The following is an 11697-nucleotide window of genomic DNA, read 5'->3' on the forward strand; positions in this document are numbered from 1 at the left end:
TTAAAATAAAAAAGAAATAATATTTAAATATTAAATCTTATAAGACCGTGAGAAACACAACCAATAAAATGCCTTTAACGATCGAACTGTATCTTAGGTACTAATTATAATTCCGTGAAAATTTATATAAAACTAGCATCAAAACTCTCCTCTCCTTCTATGTTAGTTAGCGAAATTAGAAATTGCACACCTGTAGCTTTAGCAATTCTTTTCAGATCAGCTTTTTTGCAACGAGAAGTCTATAGACATGCGATTTTCGCGTTCGTTATCCTCTTCGGCATTGCTTGAGAGGCGACAGTACAGTCCAAAGCATAGCCTAAAAATCGACTCTCGAACACTTTTTCCGTGAGCTTTCAAGACATTGACTGCTTTAACAGGATACAAAAATCCTCCTTTGCCATTACTGATTTTTATCTATCTAATGTCATTACATTGACAGCTAATCGATACAAAATAAAATACGCTAGCAAGCGCCGTCTGCCGTTTAAAACGTGAAACGGACAACATTTTTGACAAACGCCGTCTGTCGTTTAAAACGTGAAACGGACAACATTTCCGATGTCAAAATTTTTGACATTTCAACTTCACATCAAGATATCTTCCTTCGTAGGGTATGTAGACAATAAAAACATATTTATAATATAATTTAAATAGTAAAACTAAATTAAGACTATTTAAAAGTTGATAAATTCAGCCATTTATTGTGAGATCCGATAATCTCGGGTACACGGAACTCATCGACTCGCGTAAAGATACATGGTGCGGTCTCGCGCTTTGCGTTCACTTGGCGCGAGACACTACCGTGTCTCTTGATACTGCGCTCTGCAAAGGAATCTGGATCTCGTCGTTCTAAAGAATATTGTTAGGTGCTTGAATTAATTCTCTGTTTTTTACTAAAAAAAAACTCGTGCTTAGTTTATCAAAAAGGTACCTGCGATATTTTATTCACAATATTGTCCATCGAAAGCTATAACCTTTTCCCACTTTTCGGATAACAAATGGATTCCGCGGTAGAAAAATTCAGGTTCTTTCGAGGCGATCCAGTCATCGAGCCATTTTTTAATATCTTCCAAATAACTGAAGTGCTGCTCAGAAAGACTATACTGCATTGACCGAAAAAAATAGTAATCTAATGGAGCAACGTGTGGTGAATAAGGCTTGTAAGGTAAGACATCCCATCCAAGTACCTCCAAGATTTCCTTCATTGATTGTGCAACATGTGGTCTGGCGTTGTCATGGAGAAAAATAACTTTATCATGTCTTTTGGCGTATTGCGAGCGTTTTTCTTTGAATGTTTAATTCAAATTGAGTAATTCGCGTTGGTAGTATTTACCATTCATGGTTTGACTCGGTTGCAGCAGCTCATATAGTTCACGACACCGACTTAACATCCCACCAAATGCACAGCATGACTTCCTTTCTATGGATATCATGTTTTAACGTTGATGTTGATGGTTCGCCGGGATGCACTCATGATTTCTTTTCTTGCGTTTAGAATTGTCGTAACGAATTCATTTTTCATCGTCAGCCACAATTCGATGCAAAAACGACTTCCGTTTTTGTCTTTGGAGCAGCAATTCACAAAAGGCTGAACGTTTCGCAATGTCTCTTTCTCTCAATTCATGTGAGACCCAATTTCCTAACTTCTGGATCATTCCCATTGCTTTTAAACATTTGCTAATGGTTGATACGTCGACATGTAATGTTTCCGACAACTCTTTAAGCATCTGATTTGATGAATCTTCTCGAAGTAATATGCCTTCAATTTTCCATCTTTAAATTTTTTTGGCTGACCAGGGCGCTCTTTGATATTCACGTCAAAATCGTTGTTATTAAATCTTCTAAATCAATCTCTGCAAGTTGTTTCAGATAGAGTTCTCCATAAGCCTCCACTAGCAAACGATGACTTTCAGCAGCAGATTTCTTAAGGTTAAAACAGAAAAGTAACGCTTCCTGCAAATGCTCTTTTTTTTATACGAAACCCGACATTTTTAATGCGAAAAAAGATTGTGTTCTTCGCATCCGATCAAATGTTATATACTGTATATTAAAGTCTATTGATGGTACTTTCATATACATAAGCAGTCATTTGCGGTCATGTTGAAACGGCATAAATACTGACCTTTCCCGGTCAACATCGAGAATTAATTCAAGCATCTAATAAATTTTTATCGGTTTTGAAAAAACAATTCACAAAATATATTTAAGTACTTGTATTTACGTTATATATTACTCTTTGGAGAGAAAATTAAAATATATATCTATACATGAATATAAGTATATCTAGATATTAAACATATTTCTTTGGATTATGTGGCATAAACGCATGTATGTACAAAATTTGGCAGAACGCTCGCATATATCATACATTAAATATAAATCGCAGATAAATATAGATTAGTCATTTGAGGTACTGTATTATTACACTGAATAAGAAGTTTGATAATAGCTACCAAATGTTTAGTGAAATAATGTTAATTAATATAATTTTACCTCTAGAAATACTTAGTAAATATTACCAAACGATATTACCAACAGTAGTATACTTATTAAATATTTGTGAAGTCAAAATTATGTTTATTTCACTAAATATTTGACAGCTATTATCAAACTGCTTTTTCAGTATATATGTCACATTGCCTAAAAATTTATATTAAAATTGTCTTATACATCTGATTTAAAAAATTATTTTGCAAAAACGTTTTGTTAACAATGAAACGGCGACTTTTACATTATTATACGTTTACAAATCAGAAAATGAATTTAAAAATAAATTTACACTAAGTTTTAAAACAGATTTCATACTATATATACACAATTTATTTTTACATTTATGTATGAACACACATAAGTCTTCTTTTCTTTTATCTTCTCCGTTTTTCCTAATAGGGAGCGCATCAGTTCAGGCATTGTGACATAGCCTGCAATATCGGTAATGCAGGTTCCAAAGAAGAAATCGTGTAAGAAAGTGTTACCGATATTATACCAGTCCTAAGAAATATTTAATTATTTCGCAAAAATCGACACAACAAAAAGCGCAAAGGGATAAAAGATTATAAATGCATCGGTTACAAAGCGCCACGTTTCTGAATTCTAAAAAGTTGAAATTGATGATTAGATAAAATTAATACTTATAATAATAAATATAAATAAGCGATAGGAACACAGTTTAAAAAATCATTTTCTAATTTAGAAAATCCGCAATAATTACTCAAGCAATACAATTACGTTTAATAAACATTAAAAATTATATATAAACTAAAAATAAACATTTAAAAGATACGTTTTTTTTAATTATTTAATGTTATAAAAATATTTTATAAGACATTTGTGTGTAGTTTCTATTAAACAGTTTTTTAACTTGGTTAAAATACTAGTTTTTATATAAGATATTTCAACGGCTTAATAATTAATGTTAATAATGTTTATATGTATATACATATATACATTATAAATATATATTATTAAATATATATATTAAAAATATATATATGTATAATAAAGATATATATATACATTTAACATTTTTTAAACGTAAATTGTTTACTTGGGTACATACTGGTATCAAAGTGACTCCTTTGGTTCGTATTAATGCAGCACATTTAGCACGTACTAATTAAATTTCAACGATCTTTATGTATTAAATTAATGAAGATCAGATGTTTCTCTTCAATACTAATTTTGAGTAAATACATTTATAATATACACTCTACTTTTTTTGTACAGGATAATTCTATCTGTTTGCAATTAATACAATCGCCTTTTTAATGATAATCAACGTATTTCAATGTCAAAACCAGTAATAAGGTTGTAAGAAATAAACATATTCGTATTACAGCTACGGTCGGCAAGTACAGAATTTCTACAAACTCCACAGAACAGAAATGTTATTCACGATTTCTCAGTATGAGCGGCCGTAGTTGACGTTATAACCGAAGCGATGTCGCTGGTGGATTGACTAGTGATTGGTTCTAGTGGTGGCACGCTAAAATAAAATCAGAATAGTATTAATAAATAATTATTACTATAGGATTTTTTACTTTTCCGTATTAATTATATTTTTTCAATTTAATATGACTCTATTATTTGTTTATTTGGATATTAAAGAAATTATATATTCTGACAGTAAAAAATATTATAATAAGACTTAAAATTTGTATTTTATATTATTTTTTACATTTGATACCGTTTTTACATTTTTATTTTAATAAAAATTTATGTTATGTAGAAAGAGAGTATCTTAAAACTATTACAATTATTTTCATTCATGAGTTTTTCCGCTAAATTTTGAGTCAATTTTTTTAAAACAAAACTAATGTTATAAATGTATGTACTCAAAATATCACAAAAAATAAACTATTTATTTTTTTTTACTGTTTAAGGTTTCTTCAACTTTATTTTAATTTTTTTAAGTAATTGGTTTATTAATGAAATTAACGATAGAGCATGCCTTAATTATAACTAAGTATGTCAAAATATGCACAAATCTTCTGTATTACAAATGAAGTGCTTCATAACTTACGTAAGAGTAGTTTGGCGATTCAACACAGCGGCGGTAGGTAATGCGAGAGGCGAATGTGCATGTCCTAATTGTGTTCCAGTTGGTGTACCTATAGGAAGACAATGCTCTTCGATTCCTCCACCACTCCCACCCCCGCCTGCGTACATATTCAACTGCAACGAGTCCACTGTAATATCAATAAAAGACAATATCGATCATGATTACATTTCACGCACTCATGTTCTTGCATTACTCTTAACTTCTTTTAACAAATAATACTTATATGGTATATGTATCAATATATGAATTGCATTTCAAGATGTACGCATTATTCATGATATTACTCTAGGGTATATTTAAATTTGCATATCGCTCTAATAATACAATTGTTTACGTTAATCTTCATCTATTTTCGTTAATCATAGATACGTATTGATACTTAAATTATAAAGATTTAACGATCCAGCTGATAGCTTCTTATCACGAATGAATATTCGAAATCTCAAATATTCATCGAATAATCCATACGATTGTTAATTGACTTTAATCTTTATTTTGCCGTTTACTTAAAAAGTGCCCCAAGATTGTAACGTGATTTCCGAGAAAGATAAAGCGTATACCTATATTAATTCGAATAAAATTTTTTGAATTTTTCTTCGCTTTTATTTATTTTCAGCTTTACAAAGCTGAATGCTTGTGACTACGTGCAACAATGTGATGCCCAATTCGTACATTAAAAAAAAATCACGTAGTTCAATTATTGTAAATAAAAAAAATTAAAATTGGACAATTGCTAATTTTTTGGTCAATCGCAATTTTTCTAGAATTTTACATGTGCATTAGTTATTGATCAATTTGTAAATTTTATCGTAACCTCACGTGTGAGAAAATATCGACGTCCTATACCCCTCCTGCATATCTCAACACGTGCGTGTCTTCTAGTTAATCTTCCATCGATGACAAGTATGCGTTAGTCGCTATCGGAATACATCCCGAGCTTTGACCAATCAGAGGCATTATTAGTTGTTGTGTGCTCTCATCGGAGCTTCTCCGACCCTCCTTTATACTGACACATGTACACGCGATCATATGTTTAGTCGGCCATCGCGATTGTCGGTGGACGTGGACGGAAATTATTGGCTGATCGTTCCATAAAGAATATTTGTACGCGGAAAAACTGATTAGTTGTTATTTACACGACGATAGCAGTGGTAAAAATAATTTTTAGCTCCAAATTTAAACTGCACTTGATATAATAATAATATGTTTTAAATAATAATTCTAATGATAAAATAGTTTTTATGAAATGGTATATTTTTAGTGATCGTTTATGTAACTACTTAAATAATAAGATATTAAAATTAGTATCTGTCATTATATCATAATTGTTTTAAAATTATTCGCAGATTTTAAATTCTCATTAACATCTAATATTATTAATACTCTTATAAAAATTATTAACATAAAAAATTATTAAATTAGTTGTCAATTTAATAAGTGATATTATTACTCTGGTTCTGTTTATAAATTTCAAAATCTCGAAACAGAATTTCGGCGTGCAGCTTGCAGAATTAGATGTAAATTCACACAGAAGTACTAAAATCCATTTTGACCGAAAATAGAAATTTTTCTTATTTAATTACATAATAGTTTTTCATACAGATACATTCGTCAAAGTATCTTACCTAGCTATACTAAATTCCTAACTAACGTTCGTGAAAATGAAAATATACAGGATATATCATTGTTTATTCAAAATTTTTGGCAAAGTGGAAAATGAAAATGTATGATATATCACGTACAATTGTTAAAACGTAAACTAATAGAAGGTGTTAGTAAAAATAAACTATATAATAGACTTGCTCACCGAAGACTCACCAAGTAGACTGGACTTGATATCAGCTTTGTGGATACCACTAGGACCGGGTAGATTTCCGATGCTCGAGTGATTCTTCGGTTTCCTCTTCCGCGTCTGTATTCCTTCCTTTTTCATACTTAATGGTCTATTCACCTGTGTGTGTTTGCATCAATTTGATCATATTTTTATACGGCTGCGGTCGTTTTTCACTCTTACGAGCTATAAGCTTCATTCTATCTTTTTTTCTGCAAGTACCGGTAGCAATAATGATAGGATGAAACTTGCAACACGTAAGTGCAAAAAACAAACATAGCCTATTATATAAGAAGAGTTTCTAAACATTTATTTTTAATATTCTCTGACTGTTTAGAGCATAAAATCGTTTGTATTTTGGATTTTTATGTTATGACTAATAAAAATGAGAAAGGTTAGAGAGAACGATCGTTGTTTCGATCAAGATACGAACGGTACAGTCACGCATTGATCTCTATTTTAATTAAATTTGTTGTCATGATCGTTTGCACAGATTCGCGCGATAATCTGCGCTCCTCTTCAACATCGAGACGGGGTCGTCTCACGTGTGTAAAAACAATCAAGTTGTCGTTATCGCGGTTAGCAATCGTAAAAAGGCTGATAACGACGCGCTGACCAGTTCGCAGTAAGATTAATGTTAATTAAAAAAATTTCTTTACTGCTCTCTTTATGTTTTTATATCGCGCGAAAATGGAAACATTATTGTAGCAATTCCCAGAGCATTACTAGAAAACACCACCGATAAGAAAAGGAAATTTTACTCTTTGTTAACTGTACGTTTTTAAATGATTAAGAATTAAATAATTAAAAAGTTTATAACGTATTTTTTTGGCTATACACATATTATTGTTACTCGTATTGTCTTTCAGCTACGTCATTATTATTATTTTTACAATATTTGTAAATAAAAATAAAAAGAATTGATTGAAAAATTTCAAATGAGGTACGATAAAAAACATTCGAATATGATATGATACATATACTCGTAATTTCATTGTATAATTACGAAACTTACGTTATGTAGCTTAAAATAAAGGCCGCAAGCATTGCAAACTGGTTCGCCATTATTGTTTCGTCTCCAAAGGGTTGTGTTACTCGTCCTACAATTTGCACATTGTACTCCTGTTCTTCGTACATTAGTCTGCAATATGAGAAAGCATTTTATATCAACACATAAACATGTCTATGACAAAATAATGTAATGCACATAAATACATTTATTGTGTGTAAGACATTGTTAAATTACAGAATAAAGTTATATATTTCACGAACAATGCACAATCTCTTCTCTTTCTCTCTTTTGCTTATATTTAATAATTAAAAAAAATATATATATATTGTTAACTCGAGTGCCTTCCAATAAGCGACACAGATGACACGATGTGACACAGTGTATCAGTACATCTCTGAAGTTCGCCAATGTTAAACAAGAATGAGATGATCACTGTGTTGTACTGTGTCGCTTGTTGGAAGGCACACCTTAAAAAGAACTCGCGAGAGAGAATTCGTCGCTCTCGATGACGACATAAAATGTTGCGTCGCGTCGTCCACATCATCAAGAAACAGGGAGTATTTGAAGAATTGAGACAACGAAATGGGAGTGCTCAGAGCAAGAAAAATAGAGCAAACAACCGCCAACGAGTCCCGCGTAGTAATTATTTGCTCGAGATAATGTTCCTCTTCTCTCTGTCTTTGGTAGCGGTAGAAGGAAACGGTGGAGAGAGGCAGAGGAGACGTGAGAATGTTACTTAATATCGAAGCCACATATACGCTTCATGGGTGAAAAATTTATCAGGGTAAATATCAGTGGCCTCATTTTAGTAATGGTCAAACGGATTTCGGCAATTAAACGTTTGAATATAGGAGAATGGCAAATAGTATATTTAATCTTCCTTTAACCCCATTCAATATATACATATATTATTCAATATATTCAAATTGTTTTATGTTAAAAATGACTAGAAAATAAAGAAAAAGAGAAAGATAAAAGATTCAGTTAAGGATAGTTTGAAAGTTGTTTTTAGAAAATAGCATTCAAATTCCAATTCTAATTACGCATATTTCTAACTTTTTCTAACTAATACTTTTCAGTTTCTTTACATTTTTGTAATGTAGTTTATAATATGTAGCTCCTAGTATAGAGATTGTATTGTAATAAATTATTGCAATTTGTATAATATATAATATACAAATTGCATTCTTCTCATTTAGCTTAATTATTCGGACTCTCGAAATCTATACAAAAATTAATATTTGAAAAATTAGATTACAGTAATCACATGATTCGCACAGTGTTTACCGGCGCAACCGATTGTTTCGGTTTGGTGCATCGCATAGGTGGTCTATTGACGCCATTCATCTTATTGTAGAGCCCACAAGCATTGCAAAGATAGTGACCAGTGCCATCCCTTCTCCATAATGGTGTCATGCTGGCCGCGCAATTAACACATTCTTTGGGTTCCGTTGCTATGACAGTTCCTTCGAATCCCTCCTCGGCACCGCCGGGAAGCGGAAGGGTGGCCCAGCCGGAAGATGGTCCATTTCCGCTCGCAGAAACGCTGTATCCACCGCTACAGTTGGAATAGAGCTGCACGTTAGCTGCATCGTTGACAGAAATCGTAGTGATGCTCGGATAACCCTGGACGTATTCCAAGGGGGGTGAAGGATTACTGCCACTTTGCCAATAAGGATCACTCGAGGAGGGTTTCACATATTGATATGACGTCGGTCCTGTGTACAAAGTCACTTGGGAACTGGGTGAACCGGGTTGTTCGTAGTGTAGGGGTACCGCTCGGGTGGCGGTCAAGGATGATGCTAACGTAGGATCGCTCTTCATATACGCGCTGCCAGATGATTCTACCTATTGAATGCGGAACATAAAAAATAATGAAAAAGAAAAAGGGCTAAAAATTCGTTAAAATATAAAATTGTTTATATATAAAAATTGTCATTCGGTTAAAATTACGTGGTTTAATTAGACAAACAGATAACAGACCTCTATTAGGTCAATGTTACAAAAATCGCCATTCAAACATTATAAAAATACATAAAAAAATATGGAAAAATATAAAAAATACATATAACAACGTGTGTGTATTCTCACTCGCATAGTTTGAAGTCGTATACAATTCGGCAAACCAGTAAGAATCCAACAATGTAATTCGTCTAGTTTTAAATGTGGTTTGTGAAAGCGTATAATAATTATTTCTTATAAAAATGTATCAATGTATGAATTATAAAAATGTTCGTTGTTAGAACAATGCGATGAGAGCCAAGTTTAAGATGTTACACGTTAAAGTATAGAAATTAAAAATTATAATTTTTAATGTATAAAAGATGATTGAGAAATATATAAAAATACCAATATATTTAAAGTAAAATAAATAATTGAAACAATAATATATGTATAAAATACATATATATATATGATATTTAAATAATTGACCACGTTTCCTCACCTCGGCAACTCTCGAGCCAAGTTGCGCTGCTGGTGGATATGCCAAGATCACAGGATCTCCCGGCTTGGTGTAACTATACGTTGGCGTCTGTTGAAAAGTCTCGCCAACAGATAAATATTGTGTGTATTGAACGGGTTGTGTAGGTGGAATAGTGACTGTTTCCAGCGTGGTGTACGTATTAGGAGCTTTGGAGATGGTTTCCGCGGCAGCCGCAGCTTCGGCATCGTACTTGACCACACCGCTAGCGTCGGCATAACTCGTTGCTACGAGCTGTTGCTGACCGGCACGTATACTATCGATTGGCGGTGAATACGGTGCGGGAGATCCGAGATGCACTGTAGATCCTGACTGCGTAACGATCGAAGCGTCGTAGTCTTCCGTCGTGGTCAGAACTGGGGATGTTTGGTATCTGGTGCCACCGTTTGGCCCAGAGGCTTGATGATTTTCGGGAGGACTGAATCTTTGATGCCCCGCATGCTGAGTTCGTCGATGGTCCGGCACTTGTACGGTGATCACATGGTTCTCTCTTCGAACTTCGTGTCCATCGGAGTAAGCATATATTCGATCTACTTCCATTCTTTCTGGCGCAGGCGTCTCATATCTTCATGCGAAGAAGTAATATTTGTATAGAGGTGTTTTCTCAATCAGTCTTTAAGTCTATCGCGTTTTCTACTATAGTCTTACCTGGGCGGTTCTTTAACCGTAAGTGTGATGGTAGCATCAGAAGCTTCGGAAACTTCAACTTGAACTTCCTGTCCACTACTGGTAGCGTAAACGACACGTTGCTGATCTGTCGGTCGTTGCTGGTCCTCGGTGCTCGTATGGGAAATCTGTACATAATGTTGCTGCGTTTGATGAGTTTGTTGCTGTTCCTCTTGGAAATTACGCTGTTGGGCTTGTTCATGGTGCTCATTTCTCTGTTGAAGTCCCTGATGAAGATTCCCACTAACCGAATTTGAATCTGGAGATTCCGGATCAACTTCGGCAATTCCCTCAGTTATATGACCAGCGGTCGTAATCGTTCTCACGTGTCTTCTAGTCGTTATCACGCTTTGAGGACTTCTAGCTGTCTGATCTTCAGTTCCAGAAACTTGCGATGAATTATCATCCGCATGATGATTATCCCATTCCATTTTGATCTCTTGTTTTACCAACGTTTCTTTCATTACGTTCTGAATAAAACGGAAGAATCCACTTTAGGAACAATGAATATTATTGAATATTTAATTCCATATATATTCAAACTTTTAATCACATATCAGCGATTTCATCACATTTGATGTCTTTATCTTTTACGCCCATTTCATTAAATCTCTCTCTCTCTCTCTCTCTCTCTCTCTCTCTCTCTCTCTCTCTCCATTTCTGTAGAGAAATATTATAATTCTATTCTTATCCCCTTCGTACTGGAAATAATTAAAAAAACTATCTTATCTTTAATAGACACAAATTATGTTACTCATTACGGATATAACTTATCGAAAAGATAAATGCAAGAATCTTTTGTGGTCTCCACTTATTCCTAACTTTTCGGAATAGCGTAATATAAATGTTAATGACAGACAACGACACGACCACGTGCGAAAACTCGCGCGCAAAGACATCAGAATAATGTTATCGTCGCGATAACAAAACGGTACAAGTCATATGTCGGATTTTTAACCGGATAACAGATGAAATTGATATTTGGGTCATGCAGAAACTTTTACTCTCATGGATAACTTTCGTTCTGGAGAAAAAAATACCGTTGTGTAGATAATTTGATTTTCATTAGTTATTAAAGAATCACTGACATTTTATACATATGTTCCATATTTCTTGTAGAAACAAATTTATTTTTTAAGAAAAAA

At 33.2% G+C, this 11697-nt stretch overlaps 1 protein-coding gene across 1 annotated transcript; it reads right to left on the bottom strand.

The window, feature by feature from the left end:
• Positions 1-3891: 3891 nt before the first annotated feature.
• LOC108777619 (uncharacterized) lies at positions 3892-11034 on the bottom strand. Its single transcript, XM_018544553.1, has 7 exons — positions 10535-11034; positions 9851-10451; positions 8692-9252; positions 7408-7533; positions 6380-6512; positions 4523-4688; positions 3892-3985 (listed from the first exon to the last, which is right to left on the bottom strand). Exons 1-7 carry the CDS (start codon positions 11014-11016, stop codon positions 3892-3894), a joined length of 2163 nt encoding a protein of 720 aa, XP_018400055.1. The 5' UTR covers positions 11017-11034.
• Between the last annotated feature and the right edge of the window lie 663 nt (positions 11035-11697).

This window comes from Cyphomyrmex costatus, unplaced genomic scaffold, assembly GCF_001594065.2.
Source record: "Cyphomyrmex costatus isolate MS0001 unplaced genomic scaffold, Ccosl1.0 scaffold45, whole genome shotgun sequence".
Classification (NCBI taxonomy): domain Eukaryota; kingdom Metazoa; phylum Arthropoda; class Insecta; order Hymenoptera; family Formicidae; genus Cyphomyrmex; species Cyphomyrmex costatus.